Below are 27,201 nucleotides of genomic sequence, written 5' to 3'. Positions count from 1 at the left end.
GCCCCCAACATGGGCTCCAGGGAGTCAGAGCCTTTCCCAACTCGGGTTGGCTCTCGGGCGCACAGAATTCACCTACATCCTTGGCTCGGGATTTCCCAGTGTTAATCACCCCCCCCCCGCCCCCCACCAGTGTTTATACGTGACCCATAGGAATGAATGAATGACTATTCCCTGCTTCCTTGGCATCAGCGGCCCGGGGACCCTCCCTCCCCACTGTGCGCAGAAAACCGAGTCCCACAGGATCAGAGTCCGGAGCAGGAGCAGGAGCAGGAGCAGGAGCAGGAGCAGGAGCAGGAGCAGGCGGCAGCCAGGGCTTTCTCCACTCCCCGGGGCAGAGGCGCCCAAGGCCCACCACAGCACTGCCCCACCACGCCCGTCCTTCCCAAGTTAGGAGTGCTGAGGGGAGCAAAGGAAACTCCTGGAACTGAGCCAGGTCTCCAGTCCTGGACGAGGCTCCATCTTTTATTCAGGGAATGACCTCATCCTTGGTCCTGGTTCTTTAAAGGGAAGCGCAGGGGTCTCCCTGCTGCAGCCTGGACCGCGTTTGTGTTGCCCCTCTTCGCGACAGACTTCACCTGGAAGGGATTCCAGGTTCCAGGACTTAGAGTTGCTACTGCGCCTGTCCCTTCTCTCCTGCTTCGTGGATTTAACCTCTGGGGCAGAATGTCTCCCTCTCTACCCCCACTTCCTCCTCTCTGCGTCCCCTGGCCCTCACTTCCCCTACTTACCCCAACTCCGCCTTCACCAGCCCCAGTTTCATTTACCTCTCGACTCATCTGCTCTTATTTTTAGCTCCAGCTCTTTCCTTTCTTAATATGGTGATGAGCTAGGCTGGTGTGGGGGGACGGGGGCTGAGGAGCCCTGGACATTGTGGGGAGGGGAGCGGGGGGAGGCTCTGGGAGCCGGGGGGAGAGGGGCAGGAGGTGGGAGATGCCACTCCCATGGAGCTGTCCTGGCCTCAGAAGGTTACCCGTCGCCCCTGCCAATTCTGGAAACATATTTAGACAGGACCAGGTGGGGCTGCGGGGTGCCAATCTGAGGGCGGCTCGGGTTCCCTCCCCGCCCCCTGCTCCTAGTCCTCCTCCTGACCCTTTTTCTCTTGGCTCTGTTGACAGTGACTCCAGGACTCAGCAGTGTCCTCTGTCCACTGCCCGAGGCCCTTCCCCACCCCACCCTCACGGTGCGCCCCTAGCTCAGGCCTCAGGACCCAGGGCGCCCCCCTCCCCAGCGAACCTCTTCTGGACCAGGAGCGTCCACCCGAGATCCCACTACCTCCATGCGCGCTGCAGTCAGGATGGGGGCCAGGGCGGTGCCGGGCCTGCGGCTGGCGCTGCTGTTACTGCTGGTGCTCGGGACACCCGAGTCCGGGGTGCGGGGGCAGGACGGGCTGGACTTCCCCGAGTACGATGGCGTGGACCGTGTGGTCAATGTCAACGCAAAGAACTACAAGAACGTGTTCAAGAAGTACGAGGTGCTCGCGCTGCTCTACCACGAGCCCCCCGAGGACGACAAGGCCTCACAGAGACAATTTGAGATGGAGGAGCTGATCCTGGAGGTGAGTGCCGGGGGCTGCAGGCCTGCGGAGCACGCCCAGCCCCTGTCTGCAGGCCCCCCCCCCCCGCCATCCTACCACCCCATGCAGGCCTTTGAGGGTGGGGGCTGGGGCCGGGGACAGTGTGGCAGGACCCCTGTCTTGACCAATAGGACCCAAGTGGCATGTGGCCTCAGCCGCATGAGAAAGAGAGACTCGGGGACCCAAAAGTACCACTGGAGTCAGGCCATGTGGGGGTGGGGGTGGGGGTGGGGAGGGAGACTGCGAGGAATGTCTCCTCCACACTCTAGGAGCTGGTAGTACCAGGTTCGGCTAGGACTGGGGTGTCCTCAGAAGGGGGACAAAGAAGGAAAAGGGAGGTTCTTCAGCGGAAGGGGGAACATGCCCCTCTCTGGACACTTTAGGAGCGGCACCCCAAAGGGATCTAAACTGAGTATAAGTGTGTTACTAACATCTCGCAAGTCATTTATGTCAAGGCTAAAGCCCAGCACACCTCCACGTACCTCCGACCTCAACCTCGCTCTTCCTCTGCTCCCTTGCTCCCCACCTGCCCCTATTGGGTCAAGCAGGCTATTCTGGCTGGAACATTCTTGTGGCCGGAAGAGGCTGCAGAGCGCCTTCCCCAGCTTCTCTCTCTGGGAAGATTCTCCTCACCCCAAGCTGACCTCGGGCTCAGCGGGGAGGGGGGCTCTTCTGCAAGCAAACACCTGTGTCCGGAGATGATGGGGCGATGCAGCCGCCCATGCCTCGGGAGCCGGGGTGTGCTGGCGCTCCCCGGCCCGGCGTCAGCAGCCCCTTGTCTAGCCTGGCGGTACAGGAAGGCCCCAGCTCACCCAGGGCTTGGAGTATTTCAGGGCAAGAGACCAGGACCGCGGGCTCTCATTCCTGTGTGCCCCTGCCAGGCTGGAACCGGCCATCTGATTAATGAGCGGAGTATTTTTATCCTGAGGGCTCAGCATCCGCGGCCATCCACCTGCCAGCTGCCTCCTTCCTGTCCTCCTGGGACCGAGGCTGTGTGAGGTGGGGCTGAGCCCAAAGCCACACCCGAGGCAGAGCACACCAGGCTGAGAGGGCGGCCGGCAGGCTGAGGGGCGGCGACCTGGGGAGTGAGAGTGAAGGGGGACGGTCACCGGGACAAGGGGGGCCCAGCCGCGTCTGCTCTGGCTCTGGCTCTCTCCCTCTGAGAGAGAACAAGTGCTGGTCACAGTGACCTCTGCTTTCAGGCATTGCCCACTCATCAGCAGCGTGACCAGCCCACCCCACCCCCACTACGCCCCTGCTCTCCAAATCCTTCCCCTTGTGGGTCACTTGGGAGAATCCCAGGGATGTCACCCCATATTGGGCACGGCCTCCGATGAGGATAGATGCATGAGCTCAGCCCTGAGCGAGGAAAGGGCCTCCGTCTCTCTAAAGCCAGATTCCTCAGCATTCCCGAGGAAGCAGGCGTATCGCACTGAGTGCCTCGAAGTTCAGCGTAATAAGCACGCTGCAAGCGAGCAGTAGATGCTCAGGCATTTCCTGAGCTAAGGAGCATCAGGGTGGGGTTGTAGGAAAGGTGGAGGTATGTGGATCCTTACACAGCGTCAAGGTCAACTCTCCAACTGCCTGCATCCCAGATGGCCCCCTGGGAAGCATGCGATGGGGAAGAGGGGTTACTATGAATCCCAGGGGCTGACTTTAACCTAACCCTCCCTGCAGTTAGCAGCCCAAGTCCTAGAAGACAAGGGTGTTGGCTTCGGGATGGTGGACTCTGAGAAGGACACAGCTGTAGCCAAGAAACTAGGTAAGGGCGGGGTGGGAGCGCAAGGAGGGGCCGGTGGCCTGGAGATGGGCTAGGAACTCCACCCTGCTGTTCTGAAGGGGAGAACATACGGACATGAGAAGGGTTATGGCTAAGGGTCCCGGCCTCTCTTATTCCTTATAGACACCCCTGCTCAAGTCCCAGAAAGAGCTGGTCATGGCCTTCTTCATATGCTTTTCAGATAACTGAAACACAGGACTAGGTGCTGGAGAAAAGGGGACTTAGCGAACTCAAGTGGGGCTGAGAGGCCTCAGTGAACACCTCTCCCCACCCCTCCCCCTCCAGAGCCCTGGCTAGGTGTTACAACACCGGCCACCAGGGGGCGACACAGGCCTGAGACTGGCCATCAGACATGGATGGGGGTGGGGTAGTCCGTGGTTAAGTCTTGGAGTCAGTAACAGCAGAGGTTAAAGGGCTGAACTGGCCACTGGCCACTGGAGTCCTCGGGGGAGGTAACATGAAATCTCTCTTCAGTGCGACAAACAGAGAGAGGAGAAATCTTTGTACACCCTCCCCTAACACCCCCACCTGATCTCAGTTTCTCCCTGGAGAGCCTCTTGAACCAGGGCATACACCCCAGGGGTGTAGGGCTAAGGGGCAGAGAGGTGGGGAAGGGGAGGGGAGGTGGTGGGGTCCAGTGAGGTTATAGAATGGGCTCTGGCCCTGAATTTGGACTCTGGGGTCTGTGGGAAGGTTGAGGTCACGCTCATCTCTGGCCCACTCCCTAGGACTAACTGAAGAGGACAGTATCTATGTGTTCAAGGGAGATGAAGTCATTGAGTATGACGGCGAACTCTCTGCTGACACCCTGGTGGAGTTTCTGCTTGATGTGAGGATTCATTACCCTGGGCCTAATGTCCTTGCTTTAAGACTTTATGCCTATCCTTAACCAAACCCAACCTTATACGTGCGCGCGCGCGCGCGCGCGCGCGCGCACACACACACACACACCAGTGAGCACCTTTCCCTGTTCCCAGCCCTCTTCTCCTCATCCTCATTCCTCTCCTACCAGTGAGGATAGAAACTCACTCTCTTCCTTCAACGTCCCTGCTCTTCCAGGTCCTAGAGGACCCTGTGGAATTGATTGAGGGTGAACGAGAGCTGCAGGCATTTGAGAACATCGAGGATGACAACAAACTCATCGGCTACTTCAAGAGCAAAGACTCAGAGCGTGGGTAACCCTCAGACTCCACAGTTCTCCTCCCTGGACTTCCCCCTCCCCCACACTTAACCCACTTCACGGCCCCTCTATCTCCTAACTCCTCGCCACAGTCGGCTCCATCGCCTGCCCTGATCTCCTGCACTCCGGTGGTTCCCACCTCCTCCATCACATGTTTTACTCACTCTCAGAGGGTTAGAGCGGGTGGGTCTCAGAACGAGGGGAGACAGACGCGAGAGGGCTCCTTGGCGCAGCCTGCTCTCCCAGAGACTGACTCTGCATCCCCCTTCAGATTACAAGGCTTTTGAGGACGCCGCAGAGGAGTTTCATCCGTACATCCCCTTCTTCGCCACCTTCGACAGCAAGGTATTCCACCCCAGAACATATTGGGGCTCCCTCACCCACCTCAGCAGCCCTCTAATCCCTCTCCCAGAATCTTTGGGGACCTATTCCCCCCCTGCACACCACACTCCCACCTCTACCTCAGGCCTCCCCCACACCAAAGATCTTAGATTCTCTAACCCAGTCCTCTCATGTCCAATCAAAGCCCAGAAAAGTGGAGACACTTGTCCAATGTCACAATGGCAGTCTGACTCCCTTCCTCTTCCCTGCTCCCCCGTCATACTGCTTCTCACCATGACCCTGCACCCCCTGCTCCACCCCCACCCCCAAAGGTGGCAAAGAAGCTGACCCTGAAGCTGAACGAGGTTGACTTCTATGAAGCCTTCATGGACGAGCCTGTGACCATCCCGGACAAGCCCAACAGCAAAGAGGAGATTGTCAGCTTCGTGGAGGAGCATAGGAGGTAGGGCCGGGGCAGACCTCTGAGCGGGCCAGAGCACCTGTCTGTGACATGGGCTGGGGGAGTCTCCGCTAACCAGGGGGCTTCTCTCGCCTTGAGGCAATCCTCTTCTGGATGCCAGTGCTTAAGATACGCTCTTTTCCACAATATTTTGTACCCTAACCAGCCCTGAGCCCTTACATGTAGAAGGTTCTCCATAAATGTGTACTGTGGGTTGTGACGAGTGTTGAGTGCCTGTGGTTTTCCAGGAACTGAGAGGTGCTTTCTATCTGTATTCTTCTATTTAGTCCTTTTAACAACCTCAAGTAAAGAGGTTCCACAGGCAACAAGTGTCAGAACTGAATTCCAATCCAGATCTGGCCGGTGATCTTTCTCATGCATTACCCTACACCAGTGGTACTCAACAGGCTGGAGGGACTGGCAAGGCAGAGGGAGGATTTTGCTCTCCAGGGGATATTTGGCAATGTCTGGAGAGAGTTTTTGGTTGGGGGCAAGGCTGCTGGTATTTAGTGGGTAGAGGCCAGGGATGTTGCTAACAGAACAGCCCCCACAACAAAGAGTTACCTGGCCCCAAAAGTCAATAGTAGAAACCCTGCCCTAAACTCACACATAGCTCTCTTCTTTCTTAGAACTTCACAGCTGGAAATAGCCTTTCATCGGTGTTAAGCACACTCCCTCTCTCCCTCTAGATTATGGTCCCCTTTAGCAGGGCAGGAGTGTGTTTGCTTTGTTTAACTCTATCTACACAGCACCTAGCACAGGGCTCAGAACATCTCAGACACCCAATTTTATTGAGTGAATGAGTGAATGAATGAATGAATGAATGAAAAAATGAATATTCAGATGCTCAGTTCTTACCTTCTTACCAAAAGGCTCTCTTGCAGTCCCCTTGTCCACCCTCCATTCTCCCACCTGCTTAAACCATGCAGTGATCTGAGCCTGGTGCCCAGACCTTAGACTTTGCCAGATGTCTTTGTTCTGGGCTACAAGCTGCCCGTGCCCTAGGCAAGGCCCACAGGCAGCCTCTGCTATGGAGACTCTGGGGGGTGTCCTCTGTCTGTTCTAGATCGACCCTGAGGAAACTGAAGCCTGAGAGTATGTATGAGACCTGGGTGAGTACCCCTAGACAGGGCCAGGCCCTGGGGGAACATAGGTGGGTGCAGAGTCAAGTCCTAGAAACTTCCCGCCCTACTGCTTCTCGTGCCTCGCTTGTAGGAAAGACAATGGCGCCAGCAAAGGTTGGGGGGTTTTGTTCTGAAGAATGTGTCACATGTAAGTTGATGAAGATGACAAGGTAGCCCTAGCCGGTTTGGCTCAGTGGATAGAGCGTCAGCCTGCGGACTGAAGGGTCCCGGATTCAATTCCGGTCAAGGGCACATGCCAGGGATGTGGGCTTGTTCCCCAGTAGGGGGCATGCAGGAGGCAGACAGTCAATGATTCTCTCTCATTGATGTTTCTATCTCTCTCTCTCCCTTCTCCCTTTCTCTCTGAAATCAATAAAAATATATTAAGGGGGAAAAAAAGATGACAAGGTAGAGCCACAGTTCTGGGGCTGAAGGGTTTTCCAGAGGAGGTATGGGGCCTAGAGCTGAACGGAGGTGTCACTGGGGAAAGGATGACCACCATAAGAAGTCACCTAATCCAGAAGCTGAGTTTCCATAAAATTCAGGTTCAAGGAAAATATAGGGTCTGTTCTGGGGTCTCTGACTTCGGGGAGTACAGCTAAGGCCCTCCTCCTTCCCCCACTGCAGGAGGACGACATGGATGGAATCCACATTGTGGCCTTTGCAGAGGAAGCTGATCCCGGTGAGGGAGGAAGACTGGATGAACTGGGGGGGTTGGTGAAAGGGGGAGACAGGGGTGTTTGGGGAGGCATTCCTGGGAGAGTGCAAGTGGCTGGGCTAGACGTGTGGAGATGTGGGAGGTGAGGAAAGAGATCTGGATTCTGTCTTCTGTTTGTCCCTCTTCTCTCCACCCACCCCATACTTCTCGCTTGTGTTCCCTCCAAGATGGCTATGAGTTCTTAGAGACTCTCAAGGCTGTGGCCCAAGATAACACTGAAAACCCCGATCTTAGCATCATCTGGATTGACCCTGACGACTTTCCCCTGGTAAGAGGCACTGCTCAGGCCCGGCTGCCCTAAGGTAGGGCCCAGACTGTGGCACGTTCTGAAGGGAGCTTGTTTCCGAGTTCCTATCCCATCTCCTCGCGGGAGGCCCTGGGAGATGGTGCCTGCTGCATGCTCAAGGGCACTGTGGGCATGGAGAGAGCCTGAGAAGGGGAGCGGGATCGGAAGGAACCACATGGGACATCACCCACATGACTCCCGGAGCAGACGCTGGGCAGAGGCTGACTCCTTCTAGAGAAAACCAGGATTTGGGGGAGCAGATGGACACGTGACCCCTGCACGTGGATGTACACAATCATAGAATCAAAGCACAGAGGTTCCCTGTTTCCGGGGACAGCTTTGTTCCCAGCTCGATCCCCAACACCCAGCATTCATTGTTGAAAACTAACTGAATGAACGAACAGAAATGCGAGGAAATGGGCAGTTACCGGGCATAACTGCCTCAGTTTAGAGATGTGGAAACTGAGGGCGGGGAAGAAGGGACTAGCCCAGAATCACAGGGTCACTCAGTAGCAGATCCAGGATCAAAAGAGGGCGGAGTCCAGATCCCTGGCTGGTCCTCCTCATACTTTCCCTTCGGATTTCTACCCTTTAACTGCTTAGCTCTACCGATTCCCTCAGGCCCTGCAGCTGGGCCCCTCCTGCTCTGCCCTGGGCTCACAGTGTTCTTTATCCCTGTGCTGACCCTCACACCCTCCTGGACTCAGGTGCTCCTCGACCCCATTAAGTTGCCCCATGTGGTCTCTCCACAGCTGGTTCCGTACTGGGAGAAGACGTTTGATATCGACCTGTCAGCCCCACAAATAGGAGTCGTCAATGTTACTGATGTAAGTTTCCTTCATTCATCCCTGGTTGACCCTCAACTCTGCTTCCCAGAATAGCTGACTCCCCTCTGCTCTGCTAAGGAGGAGCCGAGTCTTCCCAGAAGAAGCAGACATGCCCAGCCTAACCCTAACCCTGACCACGGCCGTCCCCACCTGTTAGAACCGGCTGCTCACCCTGTAAGGCCTCGTTCAAACATCCTCTTCGCCATGAAGTCTTTCCAGATCTCTCACTTGGAATCATTTCTTCCTTAGCACTCTCAGAGCCCATTGGCACTGAAATCATGACTTCCATGTGGCTATGTATGTGCCATACGTGTCCCTTCCAGGAGACTTTGAGCTTTTTGAGGGCAGAAATCTCATTCGCATATGACAGGTGCTTTGATAATGTTTGTTGAGTTGAACTTAATAAGCCAGTCTTTGCTTTCATATAATTCTCAGTCTAACTAGGGAGGCAGGTATTCCATTCACTACCAGGACAGATCTGATAAGCTCTACAATAAAGACACAATGAAAAAGCTAGGAAGGCACAAAAATCAAAGTGATTTCTGCTTGAGAAAATCAAAGAAGCGTTTATTTTTTATATTTTTACTAGTGGCCCGGTACACAAAATTCATGCACATTAAAAGGGGATTAATTAGAGGACATATTTTAATATTGCTATTTTCCCTTTCTCTATAATAGAAGTATCAGAGATGAAAGAAAATTAGTAAAATGTATATGAAAATCTTCCTCCTGTCAGAGTCTGGTACGCACCGCGGGACCCAGAGTCAAGTCCCCGCCCACCCACGTGCGCCTCAAAACTGCATGAGACCCAGACCCAGCCGGCCCTCCCCCATTGGGCTAGATCCAGACCCAGCCAGTCCCACCCTTGTCAAGCCCCACCAGATGGGGGCGCAGCCTCAGGTCCCCTGGCCTGGCGCCGGGGCAGGGGGCACGGCCTGAGGTCCCCCAGCCCAGGCCAGGGCAGGGGCGTGCCTTGAGGTCCCCCATCAATCCCCGCTGGGTGGGGGACACAGCCTGAGATCCCCTGTCAAGCCCCGCCGGGTGGGGGGGCATGGCCTGAGGTCCTCCGTCAAGCCCCGCTGGGTAGGGGGTGCAGCCTGAGGTTCCCCAGCCTGGCACCTGGGCAGGGGGCGCACCTTGAGGTCCCCCGTCAAGCCCCGCTGGGTGGGGGGGTGCAGCCTGAGGTCCCAGCCCAGCACTGGGAGGTTGGGGGGCGCACCTTGAGGTCCTCTGTCAAGCCCTGCCGGGCAGGGGGCACGGCCTGAGGTCCCCCGGCCTGGCACTGGGGCGAGGGGAGCAGCCTGAGGTCCCCCGGCCCAGCACTGCTGGGGGCACACCTTGAGGTCCCCCGTCAAGCCCCACCGGACGAGGGGCGCAGCCTCAGGTCTCCCGGCCTGGCGCTGGGAGGGGGGGCGCAGCTTCAGGTCCCCCGTCAAGCCCCACCGGGAAGTGGGTGCAGCCTCAGGTCTCCCGTCAAGCCCCGCTGGGTGGAGGGTGCAGCCTAAGGTCCCCCAGCCCAGGGCGAGGGGAGCAGCCTGAGGTCCCCCGGCCCAGCACTGGGGCAGGGTGTACACCTTGAGGTCCCTGTCAAGCCCCTCCGGGTGGGGGGTGCAGCCTCAGGTCCCCCATCAAGACCTGCTGGGTGGGGGTCGCGGCCTGAGGTCTCGTCAAGCCCCACTGGGGCAGGGGGCAGGGCACAGCCTCAGGTCCCTGCTGATTGCTCGTTAAGGCTCGTTACAGGAACTCAGCCTTCACAGCCATCTTGTGCTATGGAAACCCCCCTCCCCTGCCATCTTTGTGGCGGAGTGACATCAATTTGCATATTCCCTCTTTATTATATAGGATTAATTTCAGAAAGGAAAGGAGAGGGAAATAGAAACATCAATGATGACAGAGAATCATTGATCGGCTGCCTCCTGCACGCCCCACACTCAGGACCGAGTCCACAGTCAGGGCATGTGCCCTGACCAGGAATTGAACTTGTGACTTTCTGGTTCATAGGTCGATGCTCAACCGCTGAGCCACACTGGTCAGGCAGAGAAGGGTTTAAAAGGAGTGTGGCATTCAAAGTGGAGGTTGCGCAATGTAGAGGAGTTCTACAAGTGAAAATTATGAGAAATCACTTCCAAACTTATGGAAAAGTTAGTATAAAAGGTCAAAAGTAGGAAAATGAATATTAGGGTCAGGAAAAGGCAAGTCGTTTTTTGTGGCTTGAGAGCCTAGAGATCGCTGAGGCTGGTGCTGGAAAGGCAGTTTGTAAAAAGCCTTGAATGCTGAAGTTTCTGACTTGACTCTTTAGGCCATAGAGAGCCACCAGTGGTCCTGCATCAAGGGCATGATAAGAGGTCTGTTTTAGGAGCTCAGCACGACAATAGCATGGCAGAAAGCCTGAAGGGAGAAGACCTATTTGCCCGTCCAGCCGTTCTTTCTACTCCTACGGTCACTGTTCTAACCTAGACCTTCTCCCCTGGCCACTGACAGATGAAGGGAGGGGACAGAGGAACAGGGAAGGATGTGCAGAGCCCACCGAGTGGGAGGACGGGTCCGGAGAACCCAGTCGGGCTTAGCTCAGTCCTCGTCTGTGCTGTGTCCTAGGCTGACAGCATATGGATGGAGATGGACGATGAGGAGGACCTGCCGTCCGCGGAGGAGCTGGAGGACTGGCTGGAGGATGTGCTGGAGGGTGAGATCAACACAGAGGATGACGACGACGACGACGATGATGATGATGACGATGATGATGATGACTAGTTGCTATGGCAACCATCTCCGTGCCCCACCTGCTCTCCTCAGGCTCCCTCGTGCCTTCCCTGAAGTCCTCCAGGGACACTCGGTCATTTTCTGCCATAGGGCCCCCGGGGCCTGTATGCTGTGTGCTGAGACCCTGGACCCCTCACTTGATGAGAAAAGGAACTACTTTTCCCTACACAACAGCCCAGCTATCTCCTCTGACTTCTGTGTCCTGTCCCACGATGTCCTATATCTATTTATTCCTTCCATTACTCCCTACACTCTTTCTTGTGGTTTCCTCTTGTCATATCTCTGGGCCCCCATCTCTCCTCTGTTCCCCCCACCTGTGCACCCTCTTCCCCCACTTTCTCAAATCCCATATCCTTGGCCAAGAGGAAGGGAAGGCACTGTGACTGGGGCTGGATCGCAGCAATCTTTTGTTAATGTATTTGGGTCAAACAAGAGGCCTCAATAAAGGATCTGGGGCAGCTGAACAAGTGTCTGCCGGTGAGGTCTCACCCCTATGGCAGGAGGGAGCCAGCCAGACGGGGTGCCTTAGGTGTGAGTGCCTTTTTAGAGGTGGTGATGTGGAGTGGGGGGGCGGGGGGGCCTCCCTCCAGGCAGTTATCCCAGAGGAGCCTGGATTGTTTACCTGCTGCAAGTTAACAAGCCTTTTCTGAGCACACGGTGTGTGTCCGGCACCGCTGCTGGGCGCTGGGGGATCAGAGAGTGCCAGCCTGTCCCCACGCTCAAGCTGGTTAACCTCACTGGGAAGTCAAGACAGGCACGCGCACAACAGTGGAAGGAAAGCACACAGCATCATGTCATTCCGTGGTTCTGTCTGACTCCATGGCACCCTCCCTGCAGCTCTCCTTTGAAGGTCAAGACTGAGTGCACATGACCCTTCCCTGGTGAGGCCTTCCGCAGGCCCTCCTCCGGGCTCACTGCACCTTGTGGGCACCTCTATTCTAGCACTCAGCACACACGCCGGCCCAGCTCTTCATTTACATGTCTGTCTGCCCCCACTGGACTGGGTGCCCCTGGAAGGCAGGAACCCAGGCCTTTTCTGTGTCCACAGGGCCTGGCACACAGAAAGTCGTCCCTAATAAATGTTGGTTAAAAGAAGGAGCCAACGAATAGGATGGGCTCAGAAGAGAGAGATCAGAGTGGGCTTCGATGGCTTCCTACAGGAAGGGAATCGTTTTCTAGGCCTTAAAGAATGGGATTTGATTAGGGGCAAGGGAGTTGGGGAGGGGACATTTCAGCCCGTGGAAACATCAGAAGCACCAGAAGAATGTGTGTGTCCTTTGGGAGACACAGAGGAGACCACACAGACAGAAAGAGAAGGGTAAGCGGTGGCGGTGACCTGGAGTGGGCATGACGGATCCAGACTGCAGAGGGGTTTGGATTTAATCCTGTGAGCTGGGGAGGAAGGGCCACGTTTCATGTGGATCTAGGGAGGGGAGATGAGGGACCTACCAGAGGCTGGGAGCCCAACTCTTAGGATCAGAGACTGTTGTCATACCTGGGGTGACGGTGGGAGAACATGGACCCGAGTGGTGGTCATGAGAATGGAGAGGAGACGTTGAGTTTTGTACACGGAGGATCCCCCAGACCTGGGCCTGCTAGGGTTCCCGGCAGGAAGGATTCACATTCTCTCCAGCACAGCCCAGGCTGGGGCGCCTGTTGTGAAAGAGTCAGGGTTGTGGGGCGGGGGGCGGGGGAGACCAAGCAACTGAACAAGCCCATAACTAACAGACAGTTTTCCTGGATCAGGTATAAGAGTGTTGCTGGGAGACAGAATTTCTGAGTATGGACGAAGGAGCCCTGAAGTTAGAAGTTTTCCCCTCCACAGACTAATCCAGAAAGTGTTCCTGGGGAAAGCGGCAGAAGTAGAGAGTAACAGCCACGCATTCATCCAGCTTGTGCCCATTTAATAACTTTAATACATTAATATCGTGGAGCTTACTGCCTAGCGTAGGTCCGTGGAGGCCTGGACTAACAGTAGCTCCCATTTTAAACCCCCATCTGTGCCTGTCCCTAGAGACAGACAATTTCTAAATCTCAGGAGAACCCTGTGAGATGGGCGCAGTGTCCCCATCCTCCCAGCAGGGATGCAGTGAGGCTCAGAGGCATAAGCTGCCTGAGGAAGGAGGAGAGGCCGCGTGAAGCCCTGGTCTCTGTACCGCTTGTGTCTGGAAGACCTGGAACCTCCACCAATGCAGATAAACCATTTCGCTTCTTTGAGTCTCAAACATGCGTCAACGAAATCGTTTTGGCCCTGCTACCCAGAACAAATGAGATACAAAGGCAAATGAAGAGGGTGTTACCATCAAAGGGGCAGCTCAGGGCACACTGGGGGACAGGGCGCAGAGCCAAGAGAAGGGCTGGGAGCCCCCGCCCCCCGCTCCCTGCCGCAGGAGCCTGAGCCTCGTCCAGGGGGAGTATGGACTCTAGAAAGGTCTCCCTGTGGCTTCCGGAGGGGTCTCTGCCAGGTGGAAACTGAGGGGAGGCCAGGGCCCTCCCAGAGGCCGTCCACACGCTAAGGGGCCAGACCTCTCCCCAGGGCCAGGCCCCGCCGGAGCTGAGCCCAGTGCTTCAGGCTGGAGATGGGGGTGAACACAGATGCTTCCCCGCTTCTTCCTTCCTCCTCTCAGTCTGGCTGAGACTCCGTGGGAGGAAAGTCCCGGGGTGGAAGGGAAGTGAGAGCCGCCTCGCGGGGCCTGGGCAGCGGGCAGCGCTGGAGCTGGAGCGGCGCGTGGCTTTGCAAGTTGTCTATATTTGCGTGCTGAGCTCAGTGCTGCTCTTTTTCTCCTTAGAAAACAAAATGACATCATGGTGGGGGGAGGCCGCGGGGTGGTATATTTGGGAAAGGTGAAACAACAACAAAAACACACACAGGGGGGCTGGCTGGCTTCACCTTAGAGGGAGCTCTATGGCCCCAGGGCCAGTGAAGGAGGCCCCGGTATTGCTTCTGGTCCCCACACCCCCCTCCACCCTCAGCCTCCTGGAGCGGCCATTACCCAGGACCCATAGGTGGGGGGGGGGGGGAGGTTTTCCCAAATACCAAGTCGGGCCGCCAAGAGGACCCGAGGGCAAAGGCCTCCGAACCCCTCCACTAACGCACCCTGCGCCCCAGGGTCCCGGGCCATCGGGGGCGAAGGGTGTCCCCCAGGGAAAGGACTGAGCCTGAGATTTGGGTTCTGAGGTGTGGGGAGGAGGCAGCTCCCCCTCCCAGGAGTCTCCAGATCCCCAGCCCCTCGTCCCGCTCCTCCCCGGCTCTGACGTCACGGTCAGCCGGGTGGGGCGCGGCGGCTGGGCTCGGCTCGGGCTCCGCGGGCGGAAGCGGCGCGGCGGGAGCCGAGGCGGAGGCTCCGGACGCGGCTCGGGAAGCGGACGCCGGAGGGAGTGCCCGCGCCCCGCGCCCCGCGCGCTCAGCCCCAGGCGGTGAGAGGCTCCGGGGAGGGTGGCGGGAGGGGCCGGGGGGGGGTCTGGGCTGGGAGGGACGTGGGTCCGAGGCCCGGCCGGCGGGAGCGGGGGCCCGGGTCCGCGGGTCAGGCCCCCCGGCTCCGTCCCGGCGGGGCGCCGCGAGCATGTGCCCGAGGCGGCGGCTCCGCCCGGCGCCCTGGCCCGTGGCCGGGAGTGCGACGGGCCTGCTTCCCGCCCCGCGGCGCGGCGTCCCCTCCCTCCTCGGCTGCAGGCTGGCCCCGGGGGCGGCCACTCCCGGCCCGGCCGGCCCGGCCCGGCCCGCTGCCTCCCGGAGGCGCCGTGCGCCCCAGCCGCGCGCCCCACCGCCCTCTGCACCTGGGGAGGAGGTGGGGCCGGCGACAGCTTGGCCGGAGGGAGGGAAGGATCGGGGGGTGTGGAGGAGTGAAGTAGCTAACGTAAACCCCTAATTAATTTCATATAATCCGTGTCAAACTGACAGGGACCCACACACCTACCGGAGACCCGCCAGCACACACGGTGACACACACCCATGTGACTCCTACACACCCCGCGCGCGGATCACACACGTCCCTGCACTACACACCCACCCCCACCCCACCCCCTCTCACGGCTCCTGGAGGAGCACCACAGCCCAGTGGGGGGCCTGTCCCCAAGTCCACCCTCATTTTCTGGGCGTCTTCTCCCTGGGCTTCAGATCGCCCCTCTGTAAAACGGGGAAAAGATGGGGACATGGGGACTCCAGGACAGGGAGGCAGGAGCTGAGGGGGAGCGAGCCTGGTGCTCCGAAGCTGGTGATTAGGGGAGTTGGTTATCCTTAGAACTGGTTATCCTTAGAACCTAGGGTTCTAAGTTCTAGGGAGTTGGTTATCCTTCTGCTGGCTATCCTTAGAACCTAGGGTTCTGGGAATGGCTGGTTTGGGGGCACCAGAATGGCCAAGGGATGGAGGAGGGGTGGAAGCAAGGGAGAGGGAGAAAATGAAAGAATGAGTGAGTCAGCCAAGGATGGAGCCCAAGTCAGACAGAGAGAATGAAGGGAATGTGTGTGAGAGGGACAGAGATACAGCCGGGAACTGGGAGGGCGGCAGCGAGCCACAGGGCTGGTCCTCATCGAGGGAAGGGTGCTGGGGTGGCAGTGAGAGGGGCTCTGGAAGGGGGAGGAGGAAAGCAGGATGGCGGGGCGATGGGGGAGCAGTGAGCCCACAGGGAGTTGGGGAAACACGCTGAATCTGTGTTCTGTCGCCCCAGGAGCTGCCTGGCCCCCAGGCTGTCAGGGCAATTAGCTTTAATTGCTCTTCCCTTTGTGGTTAAACATTGTGTTGGGGAAATTGCCAGATATGCCCGAGGCTGCTGACAGCCCCGGTTGCCTGCTTCCTCACTCCCTGACACCTGTGCCCATCACGTGTGCGTGTATCGTCAGGTCAGGCCTGGAGAAGAGAGAGCCACAGCCCTGCCTGCCCTGCCATCCTCTCTCTCTGCCACGCAGCGCCATGGGGGACATCACCAATGTGTATGCAGCCCTCCGACCCCGGCTCCTCCCCACCAGCCCGACTCGGTCTCCACAGCAGGGAAGCTACTCCTTCCTGACCGAGGAGTAGCTGAGTATGCAGATGGGGACGCTGAGCCACAGAACCCGGGAGTCCTACCCTGCATGGCCACCACCCAGGGGGATAGGATGACAGATGAGGGAGAGGGCAGGGACAGCCAGATGAGGGGAGTGTGGCCTCACCCCTCCTCGCTGTCAGGTGGCCCCACTCTGCCCTGCCTGGTCCAATGCCCAGTCGCTCCTCCTCTCCATCTGGTCTTTCTCCTCGTAGACTCAGGGCCCAGGGCTTGACACGGCCCCCGTGCCCAGGGGCGACCCATTTTGCCGTTTGAACTGGACACCGAGCGACCAGGTGTCCTGCCCCTGTCACCCCCAGGCTGGCTCTGGAGTCTTCGCGCCCTATTTCCCATTACAGGAATAAAGACACACACACACACACACACTCACACACACACACACACACACACACACACACACTCACACTCACACACACACACACACACACTCACACACACACGCTGAATAGAAGCTAAGGTAAGAAGTCAGTTGAGTAAGAGTATGATAGTAATGGAATAATTAGGGATGAACTACAGAACTGCTGGAATTTGGGGCCAGATAAAATTTAAAATAGGAACCCCACACTCTCTCCATCTCTCCCCTTCTCCTGGATGACCGACCTTCCTCTCCCCCCACCCACCCCAAGACTGACAGACGGTACAAACCGCCCCCCCCCCCCGCCCCTTCTGCCCACTGCAGGACCTCCGGGCCCTGGCAGCCCTGTGGGACAGCCCCTCCCCTCAGCCTTAGCTGCCCCAGATGGGAGGGAGAGGGGCGGCAGCTCCCACTCCCGATCCCCCATTCTTCCATTTATTGAGGATTTGGAAGCAAATGCTCAGGAGAGGGGAGAATCGTGAATTAACGGCAGAATGCACGGCAATTCTGGTGCTGCCGCCACCTCCACAGGTGGTTACTCCATGATCCCATTTTGCTGGGCTTCTCAAGGTGCCCCCAGGCCTGCTCCTTCCTCCCACTGCCCATGAGCACCTACCTGTCATGCTTCCAGCTTGGCCCCTAAAAGGTCAGTTTATACTGTTCTTGCCCCTTCCCCTCTGCTCCAGTGTTCTAAGTTGGACGGACGTTTGACAGGGCTCCACCTGGGGCCAGCTTGGAAGGAGAGGGAGGAAGGAAGGAAGGAAGGAAGGTGTGAGCAGCGCACAGAATGATCGGGGAGGGGAGGGGCTGACTTCCTGGCAGCCTGGCCGCGGTTCCCGGTTCCTGCCCTGGTATCCTGTCCCAAGAATGGCCTCGCCCCGGCGGCCTGGTGTTCCCTGGGCAGCCTCTGCACTGCTCCAGACCTGGAGGCTCCTCGGAGCTGGGAGGGCAGGAGGCCCCTTAGGGCCCACAGAGCCCTCAGGGATTCTGGGACTTGGGGAGGAAAGTGACATGGAGAGTGAAGGAGCCAAACTTCTGCAAAGCCCCAGCATGGCCAGACCACCCCAGGGACAATTTCCAGCGAGACTTGAGAGCCATGTAAGGGGACTCCACCTTGCACCCCCAAACCATCCTGCTGTTGCCTCAACTGGGATCTCTCCAGGGAGGGAGGCCACTCCGCTGCCTCTCCCTGCCCCTCAAGGAGCTTTACTCCTGCTTTGTCAGTCTGTTCTTACAGCTCCCCACACACCCTCCCATCCAGTGGTGTCATTGTCCTGACAACTGGGGGCGGGGGGCACCCAGAACAGAGGTTGCCATGGTAACTGCTGAGCTAAGGCGGCAACCTTCTCCTGGACTGTGCTCCCTGTCCCCCTCCCCCAGGATTCCTCCCTTGCAGCCGGTTCTTTCTCCCAGCCCCAGCTCTTCCTCCATTCGCAGGGCCCCTCACCCCTTCCTCTTTTCTCTGGATGTGACTGTGGTGCTCTTCCTTCTTACATATGCTCTCAGCTGCTTCAGACACATACAAACACAGACCACACGCACATCCACACACCCACTACCTGCTCCCAAACCCCTGCCCATACCCAGGGGTGGGCATCCACAGTGGAACCTGGCACACACACTTCCCCCTCCACTCAACATGCCCACCCCACTTCTCTCTGTATCTGTTTCACTCTTAGAAAGCTCCTACCCACCAGTGTGGGTGAGTATCTCACACACATTAATCCCTTCCCTCCCACCTCCCTATAAATCTGTTTTAGATTCAAAGCCCCAAATCTTACCTCCTCCCAGGAGACACACACACACACACACACACACACACACACACACTCACACACACACACACACACACACACACTCACACTTTCCCACCAGCTCTATTTACAAACTCTTCTTCCACGTGAAAGCAAGACAGGTGACCCTAAATCCTGTCCCACTTTGCCGCTGGGTCAGGGTCTTCTTGGGGCATCCTGCCTCCTTCCCAGGCCCGTTCCGTTTTAGTCCTCACACCCCTGCCTCCATCATTGTTCTCATCCCTGGACTCCCTCCCCACCCTCCCTTTTGCCCTAACCGCCCCCCCCCCCCTTTTCTGCCCTCGGATTATCAGTGGAGGGGGCAGCTGGGCTCCGGTCTGCTGCTGTGACCTAGATTTCAAGGCAGAGACGGTTCCTGGTGCTGACAGTCAGAGAGCATTGTTCCTGGCCCAGCCTGGCAGGGCCACTGCTGGGTCCTTCTGTCTGGTTGGACCTGGGTGTGTGAGTGAGTGTGCCTGCAAGTGCCTGTTTCTTGTGGGGGTTGTGCTGGCCCTGCTGCCTGGCTCATTGTGTATTTGTGTCACGCTGCCTGCCACCAAGGGAGGCTTGTTCTGGCGCAAGTAGGGGGCTGGGAGTGGGGACTTCTGGTTCCATGCCTCTTACTATGCCATGCCTCTCTGCCTCAGTTTCCCTGCATATAGGCCAGAACTAAGGAAAATAGGGGGTGCCAACCAGCCCCCTTTTATCTGCCATAGTCCCAGCCCATTGTTGGTGTGATTTGTGGGTAGTCTGTCAAGTACAAGGTCAGTTCACTCCTTGTCCCACTCTGATCTAGCCGCAGTGTTTGACATAATTTTAAAATGCTTTGCTTTTCCTGATAAAATATATACTCATGTGTGTGTGTGTGGGGGGGGGGGGGGGGCGCTTTTAAAACTCACTAGAGATCCGTATTTTATCAAATCCAGAAAGTTCATGCTACTGTCTGACCATCTTCCTTTCTCAGCCACAGCTCCCGTCTTAGTGAGTGGAAGGAGGGCCCTGACTGTTGTCTGCCTCCCACCCAGGGGTCTCCGGGAGAGCTGGGGAAAGGCCTAGGTGAGATCTCGCCTTGCCCAGCCCCGTGTGCGAGTGCTTGCTGAAGGCAGTGCCAGTGGGAGGTTGATGCAAACAGGAGTGGCAGCCCCCTTCCTGCCACTCTCCCAGCGATGCATCCAAACCCCTTCCCCGCCACCCGGCCAGCCTGGGAACTGGCAGGGGGCCAGAGCCAGGCGCTTGGTATGCTTGGGCGCTGGGGCTGAAGGCACCGCACAAAGGCTAGCTAGGCGATGGCTAGATGGAGGACCAGCAGCCATCAAGGGAGAAAGCCGGCTCCACAAAAGGTGGGGGTGGCCCATGGCTGCCCCCTCCCCGCCCCCACACCTTGAACCCTAATGACTGAATACAAGGCTGAGCAGAGGGGCCAGGGGACCATTAGAACAAGCAACGAGGCATCCCTCCAAAATGAGTCATCCGTGGGGTGGTGGGAGTTGAGTGAGAGACCCCTTTGCTTCTGGGGAAGAATGGAAGCTGGAACACGAGACCAGCCAACTCCAGCCCCTTCTCACTTGTCTCGGCCACAGCAAGCCCATCCCTGTGGTCCTTGTTTTGGAGTCGTTTTGTTGTGTTTTGTTTTTTTTATGGGTTGCAGGTGGGTGAGGTGATTCTGGGGGGACTTGGAGGCAGCTGGTAAGAAGCTCCAGAACAGGTTGCCATGGTAACCGCCTCCTCAGTCTGGGGAGCTGTTGCCAGGGTTACTGTTAGAAGGGTAAAACGAAGAGAAAAGATGGGGGGGGGGGGGGGGGAGGCAGTGTAACTTCTCTCTCCAGGCTCCAGCCTGGTCCCTAGCTTCCAAATATCTTCCTGTCTGCTCCCCTCCCTCTCTTCTCCTTCCAGCCCTGGCCCTCCCCAGCCTCCATGTTCTAGGCACTTGCCTGGGGGGGGGGGCGGGGGAGAGGGAGTGGCAAGCGCCAGTGAGTAAACCAGATTCCACACTTCAGGCTCAGCCTCCTCTCCCTTTGTCCCTCCCAACCCCAGTCATGGCCGAGTACGGGACCCTCCTGCAGGACCTGACCAACAACATCACCCTGGAGGATCTGGAGCAGCTCAAGTCGGCCTGCAAGGAGGACATCCCCAGTGAGAAGAGTGAGGAGATCACCTCGGGCAGTGCCTGGTTCAGCTTCCTGGAGAGCCACAACAAGCTGGACAAAGGTGGGGGAGGGGACCCAGGCATCCTGCCAGCAGCTTTTCTGGGGCTCAGTTCGTTCAGCAAATAGAAATGAGCTCCGAGCTCCTATACACAACCGTGTGCTCCCCTCTGGCAAGGCAGAACAGAATTAAAATGCTCTAAGAGTGGAGGGGCTCTGGGGCCGTGGCCTTTACGTTCAGTATGTCCTCATCGGTAAAAAACATTCAGAGTGCTATTCTATATAATACAATATTAACACAAGTTGAAAGTGATAAAATATGTTTTTATTGATTTCAGAGAGGAAGGGAGAGGGAGAGAGAGAAACATTAACGAGAGAGAATCATTGATGGGCTGCCTCCTGCACTCCCCCTACCAGGCATGTGCCCTTGACCCTTCAGTCCACAGACCAATGCTCTATCCATTGAGCCAAACTGGCTCGGGCGATTTTATTCACCTTTAGAGATCACAACTGTGGAGGGTTTGGGGAGGAATGTGTGTATAAAATAACCCTGAAAGGCAAGTGGGGTTTCAAAGGCAGAATCCAGAGGAGGGATGCCAGGCCAGGACCACAGCGCTAGAGGTGGGAGAGTACCTGGTGTCTGGAAAAGCAAGAAGCCCTGCTTTGCTTGCTGGGGCGTCGAGTATGTGCAGAGTGGCTGGAGGGTAAGTTAAGGCTGAGCTGTGAAGGGCCTTGCGTGACAGGGTGTTTGACAGGTGAGGTGAGTGACCTGAGTCTGTAGCGGAGGGAGGCTGAGGAGGTTCCAGTTACCGCCCAGTGGTCAGCAGAGGAGCCAGGGAAAAGGTCTTACAACTGGCCAGGTCCGGGAAATCCTCCTCTGGTCAGGCTGTGCCGTCTCTCATCGATAACTACTTTTCACGGGGCCCCAAAGTAGCCCTGGGATGTCTAGATGCCACCCTCCAGTCCCACCTGTGCTATCAGGAAATGTTTTCTGAAGCTTGCTTGGAGGAAAGGTGGAAGCAGCTCAGGGTGGGTGAGGAGTATTTGGAAGCCAGTTAATTTTTCTACACCCCCCCCCCCCGACATCAGATGTATTTAACCTAAATCCCTCATTCTAAATCCATAATCTAGAACGTCACTGATCGATGCTCTGCTCTCCCTGGGAACAGTCATCTGTACTCCTCTTTGGCACCTTAGCTTTCTTTTCTCGGCTTAATGGCTCCTCCTCTTCTGTTGCCCCCTCTGATACCCACTGTGAGCAACTCAGTCTTGGTTCCAGAGGCCTGATCTGGTAGAATGGGGGAGGTTGACACCCCCCCCACACACACATACACACACAGCTTAGCTCTAACACACCCTCCGTTTCCTGCCTTGCTCCAGACAACCTCTCCTACATTGAGCACATCTTTGAGATCTCTCGCCGTCCTGACCTGCTCACTATGGTGGTTGACTATAGAACCCGTGTTCTGAAGATCTCTGAGGAGGATGAGCTGGACACCAAGCTAACCCGTATCCCCAGTGCCAAGAAGTACAAAGGTAAGAGGCCATGCCTTTACTGTGCACTCCTGCCCTCTCCCGTGGGTGACCTTGGAGTTGCTTGCGCTCTGGGACCACGAAGGCTGATGTTCAGTGGGCCTGCCTGGTGTCTCCCATATTCCATCCCTGGACATGTCCCTTTTTGCCCCCAGACATTATCCGGCAGCCCTCTGAGGAAGAGATCATCAAATTGGCTCCTCCACCGAAGAAAGCCTGAGCAAGGGGGAGGAAGAGGAGGAAGGTTGGACCTTCATAGGACCACTCCCTTCCCCCAGCCTCCAGGGGAGGGGGCAAAGGCACCTCCCACCCCCACAAACCTACCCACTTACTAACCTGGTCCTAACCCCCTTACTGTGCGTGTGTGTGTGTGTGTGTGCACACGCTCTGGCTGTCTGTCTACATGTCTAGCTCATCTAGCTCCTCTTCCTTGTGAGGGGCTGGGGGTCAGAGGCTGGGGTGGGGGTGAGTTTTCCCACTCTAGGGAAACTATGCGTACAGAAATGGGCACATTCCTCCTATTTCCCTTTCTCCACTTTCCCACCACCTCTCTCAAGTGTGAGAGCAAAAGGGACCTGCATGTTCCTACATTGAGGAGCCGAAGTGACACAGGAGAGGCCGGTGGGAGGGAGGGTGAAGAGGCTACCCAACCCCACCTGGGAGGGCAGAGAGAAGCCAGAGCTCAGAGTTTGGTGTGTGACCCCTCGCTGGACTGGCTGTGGAGTCCAGTTTCCAGCTGTTCCTCAGGTTGAAGGGCCTAGGTACCAGCAGGTCCCTTTGTGCTCCCCTTGGATGGGTATGAGCCAGGATCTAATGACAGGACCATGGATCCTTTCCTAGCCCCAAAGCTCTAACCCAACGCACCCAGCATTAGGCGCGCCCACCCATCTGCTCTGGAGAGACTGTGCTGGGAGAATGCCCCACTGAGCCTGAGATGGGGCTGCGGGGCTCCGTTCCCCCTCCTTTATTCCCACTCAGACTGTTGCACATACTGACCCCAAGCCTCGGGAGGTTGGGGAATGAGATCCTTACGTTTTAACTCCAATTCTGCCCCCACCTACAGAGTCCCAGGTGGTTATGTAGGGAACTTCCCCTCTTTCCCTGGCCTAGAACACCCCAAGCCCGAAATAAGGGAAGAAGTTAACTACAGTGTTTTCCTTTGCACTGACCCCCAATTCAACCCAGGAAGGGACTTGGAAACCCCTCGCCCTCATCCTGGCGCCTTGGGCTTGTGAACGCCTCCTATCTAAATCACTACAAGTACAGTGACCCCAGCCTCCTGCCTGCCCAAGATGCCCCTACCCACCCTGACCGTGCTAACTGTGTGTACATATATATTCTACATATATGTATATTAAACCCACACTGCCATGTCTGCCCTTTCTTGTGGTGTCTAGCATTAACTTATTGTCTAGGCCAGAGCGGGGGTGGGAGGGGAATGCCACATGAAGGGAATGGCAGAGTCAAATTGCTGCACAGTCAGAACAAAACTTATTTTTTAACTTTAAATTCACATGTAATCTCAAGAGACTATTTAGAGAAAGTTTAAGTTAGGAGCTTTTAAGATGTGGGAGCAAAACTTGAATGGGAGGGGTGGCTGCTGGAAGAGGGAAGAAACCAGACTGGTTGGAGAGCACCTTCCACTCCCAGCCCAGCCCAGCCTGCCTGTCCCCTCTGGCCACTGCTGCGGACACCTGCCTTAACACATACACCTCGAGTACTCCAGTTTTGCCTTAAAGGACCTTCCCAAGTTCCCCCAGCCCTGTCTGGCTTCTTCCTGAAGGAGAGAGAAAGACTTGTAGAATTGGGAAAGGGAAATGAGCATGAGTTAATTGTCTTTCCAGTAAGGGTATGTTATATGAGAGCAAGAGACCGAGAATGAGGATGAATGAGAATGAGTAGGAGCCTTCCTTTGAAGAGAGGAGAGGATGAGAAGGGGAGAAGAAAGACAGGGTCATTTTCAGCAGTCTAGTAATTTCTCTAAGGCAAAATAATCTAAGAAGACTAACCTGCCCCCCTTCCCCCTCCTCCCTCCCCATTGCTGTGAGACTGCTCATTCCTGTGCTCCTGTGTAGTGTGCACGGCCTTGTTCTAACCCTGGAATAAAGGTGATTGACTGTAACTGTATCTGACTGATTCTAGAATTCATATGAATGATCAGGATTTTGGAGTCTCTGAATGGCTGGAAAGGGAGGGAAAGTAGTATTTACCCCCAAATCCCTCACTGCAGCCTGGGACAGAGGCCAGGAAAACACCCCTCACAGTACCTCTCCCCTCCCCCATCTCCTAGGTATCACTGAGCTATGGGGCCTATTCCACTTACAAGTCTCCAGTTGGAGCCCAAGCACTGGAAACGTGGACATCCCAGATTAGATTTCCTAAAAGTGTAGTAAGGGCAGGGCCAGGTACCTATATTGGAAGGATCAAAAATAGCCCATCACAAGTGAATGGCCCACTACCACACAGCAGCAGTCAGGGGCTTTACTAAGAGAAAATACTCAACCAATTCCGAGTACATGGTTTGGTGCCCACTCCATCACCTAACCCATGAGCAGCAGGAGCACAGATCACCGTCACCACAGATTCCCTACCTCCGAAACAAGTGCAGCAGAAGAGCTGCTAGGAAAGGGGCAGGAGGAAGGAGTGCCTGGGAATTCCATCCTTTTCCTCTTCCCTTTGGCTGCCGCAGGATGCAGAATTCCTGGCTGAGGGTGCAAAGAAATAGCAGCAAAAGCATTTAAGGGCAAGAATTCAACTGGGACTTTCATGTTCAGTGACCAGTGAGAAGCAAGGTGTCCTAGGCCCAGCCACCTAATCAATCCTTAGATCAATGCCCTCTCACTCCCAAGATAAGATGTGGATAAGGTATAAAGTAAAACTCAGGCAGTCTCATCCTATATATATTCTTCCATTATTAGGAAGACTGCTGTTGGGATTGATGGTATAAAGCCATGGTCGGCAAACTGCAGCTCGCGAGCCACATGCAGCTCTATGGCCCCTTGAGTGTGGCTCTTCCACAAAATACCACAGCCTGGGCGAGTCTATTTTGAAGAAGTGGCGTTAGAAGAAGTTTAAGTTTAAAAAATTTGGCTCTCAAAAGAAATTTCAATCGTTGTACTGTTGATACTTGGCTCTGTTGACTAATGAGTTTGCCGACCACTGGTATAAAGGATCAAGCAGCTTTAAAAAAAAAAAAAAAAAAAAGCAACAGCAGCTAAAGCTAAGAGTGTCTTCTGTCACACACGGTCCTAGGAGAGACAGTCTGCAGTGGCAGGACCTTTTCTGAAATGAAAGTTCAGTCAAGTTTAAGGATGAGCCAGTCTGTGGTTAGAAGAGCCATCCTGGGAACCCCCGACAAGAGAGGTAGGAGATCTGAGGCAAAGAGCTGAAAGCAATTTCCTGTTTCCCCAACCCCGAAACAATGAAAGCAGGGAATGAGAACCCTTCCATTCTTGAGCCTCTCACAACCCAAGGGTGAGCCCCACTCTCTAATGGCCATACAGAGTAGGCTATCCCCTCCACATCATTACTCTCCATCACTCTCCTGTAAGCCCCTTTATTGCAATCAGAGAGAATAGGTAGGTATTTAAACTTTAACAATAATTTTAACATGATACATCCAGATTTGACTTGCTTTTTAATATATTTATAATAGATATAAAATTAGGCTTCTAACAGTGATAGGGACAGGGAGATTGCTGCCACCAAACAACTTTTTTTTAAAGTAACAGAAGAGGTAACATCCTTCCTATTCTTCCTCCACTTCTGCCCCTCTTCCCACTTCCCACCAACCTCCCTCACCAGATATTAGGGGGTGATGGGATGAAGAGAAGAGAGTAAAGGATACATAATCAAGTGCAAAACACTGTGATAAGTACAGAGGATGAATGGGTGGAAAGGAAAGTGAAGAGTGTGGGATGGTAAGGGGCTCTAACGACTTTCCAGAAAAACAGGATCCTGGGGTGGGGAGGGCGAAGGGAGGTGTGGGGGATAATATAACTGTCATAGATTTTTAACAATAAAGGGGGAAAAAGGTCAAAAACCTAAACCAAAGAGAGAGTGGAACTTCTACCACCCCCACTCTGGCTCCTTGGTACTGAACAGCCAGTTATATCCCCAAACCCCCACCCAAGAAACAAGGGAGATTAAAGAAAAGGAAACCCCACTCCTTATCCCAAACCAGGTAACAAAATAGGCTCCCTTTCCTACTCCCCCAAAAAGGCTTTGGGGAGAGGCCATTTCTACTGAGTCCTATGCATCTTTCCATGGAACCCCTTCCAGGGCTCAACCCCACTCCCAGGTACTCTGTAGGTTCACTCCTCTCTGGTTTGTCCTCCTGGGATTCTTCCTTTTATCTAAAGCAAAAAGTCCAAAGTGCGTTTCGGCTGAATGTAAGGACAGGAAAGGGCTCCCAGGCAGGATCAGGTTGGCAGCCCCAGCCCGCCCCTCCTGGGTACGAGGCCTCAGGACGGCATGCACTGCACCCGGTCAGGGCCCTCCTCCTCGTCCGATGTGTCGGAGGAACTGGGAGACTCATCAGAGTCTGCATCTGTGGCCCCGACCCCAGGATCTCGCCAGCGCTGCAGAATGGGAAAGGCTTGTCAGTAACTTCCCTGAACGACAAACCTGTTAGATCTTAGCTATATAATTCAGATACTCTAGGCCAGGGGTCAGCAGAATTTTTCTTAAAGGGCCAGATAGTAAATATTTTAGACTCTTGGGCCATATAGCTGTTTTAACTATGCAACTCTGCTGTTGCAGCCACAGACAATACATAAATGAATGGGTATAGCTGTGTTCCAATAAAACTTTATTTACAAAAGCAGGCAACAAGCCAAATGCCATATTTTACCCTACCCTAGGCCTCTTCTGGCATGAGAAGAAAAACAGAAGGGTCTCCATGAGACTTATTCCTTCTTCTCAAATCCTTCCCCACCCCCTCATGATCTTGTCTTTTTGGAGACATCACTGTGCATGAATGGCGATGGAGAAAAAGCAGATGCCACTCATTTTTGCCAGTGGCTCTTCCAAGGCTACCTCAGGGCTCTGATGGGAATGCGGGACAATGAATAGGAAGCCCAACCAAGACCACCCGGTTCCTCTTTAAAGCAGTGAGGGAAGTGTGCACTGGAACCTGGGAGCTCTCTTCCCACTCCAGCTTACCCTGTGATGGCGTCTCTGTCTCAGGTGATGCATGAGGAACCAGAGCATGTGGCTACCAAACAGGTCAGTGTGGTGCAAGCTATCTTCATCCCGCTCCCGCTTGTTCTTCTTAATCACCTGGAGCAAAAAAAGGGTTAGGGACAT

At 55.7% G+C, this 27,201-nt stretch overlaps 3 protein-coding genes across 7 annotated transcripts in view; 2 read left to right on the top strand and 1 right to left on the bottom strand.

Annotated features, from left to right (window-relative positions):
- Positions 1-1,267: 1,267 nt before the first annotated feature.
- Positions 1,268-11,020, top strand: CASQ1 (calsequestrin 1; the record flags this gene model as incomplete). The annotated part of the gene is made up of 11 exons (XM_079761679.1): positions 1,268-1,555; positions 3,251-3,335; positions 4,082-4,182; positions 4,413-4,524; positions 4,805-4,878; positions 5,187-5,317; positions 6,381-6,426; positions 7,066-7,120; positions 7,324-7,424; positions 8,195-8,269; positions 10,865-11,020. Exons 1-11 carry the CDS (start codon positions 1,277-1,279, stop codon positions 11,018-11,020), a joined length of 1,215 nt encoding a protein of 404 aa, XP_079617805.1. The 5' UTR covers positions 1,268-1,276.
- A 3,290-nt stretch (positions 11,021-14,310) lies between these two features.
- PEA15 (proliferation and apoptosis adaptor protein 15) lies at positions 14,311-24,016 on the top strand. Of its 2 annotated transcripts, XM_079762209.1 has the most exons (5): positions 14,318-14,446; positions 19,182-19,273; positions 20,252-20,425; positions 21,742-21,897; positions 22,050-24,016. In XM_079762209.1, the coding sequence occupies exons 3-5, from the start codon at positions 20,254-20,256 to the stop codon at positions 22,112-22,114; spliced, it is 393 nt and encodes a 130-aa protein (XP_079618335.1). In that variant the 5' UTR covers positions 14,318-14,446; positions 19,182-19,273; positions 20,252-20,253; the 3' UTR covers positions 22,115-24,016. The 2 variants fall into 2 exon arrangements, with proteins under 2 accessions (XP_079618334.1, XP_079618335.1); XM_079762208.1 differs by lacking the exon at positions 19,182-19,273 and having other exon boundaries at positions 14,311-14,446.
- A 1,846-nt stretch (positions 24,017-25,862) lies between these two features.
- DCAF8 (DDB1 and CUL4 associated factor 8) overlaps positions 25,863-27,201 on the bottom strand; it is a 45,262-nt gene continuing 43,923 nt past the window's right edge. For all 4 annotated transcript variants that reach the window (XM_079762205.1, XM_079762207.1, XM_079762204.1 and 1 more), the window contains 2 exons: positions 27,058-27,174; positions 25,863-26,474 (listed from right to left, as the gene is read on the bottom strand). In XM_079762205.1, coding sequence (XP_079618331.1) covers positions 26,358-26,474; positions 27,058-27,174 — 234 coding nt within the window. In that variant the 3' untranslated portion in view covers positions 25,863-26,357. The remainder of the gene's footprint in view (positions 26,475-27,057; positions 27,175-27,201) is intronic.

The sequence above is a fragment of the Cnephaeus nilssonii genome (assembly GCF_951640355.1).
Source record: "Cnephaeus nilssonii genome assembly, chromosome: 21".
NCBI classification, from domain to species: Eukaryota; Metazoa; Chordata; class Mammalia; order Chiroptera; family Vespertilionidae; genus Cnephaeus; species Cnephaeus nilssonii.
This window is presented reverse-complemented; position numbering and strand designations above follow the sequence as displayed.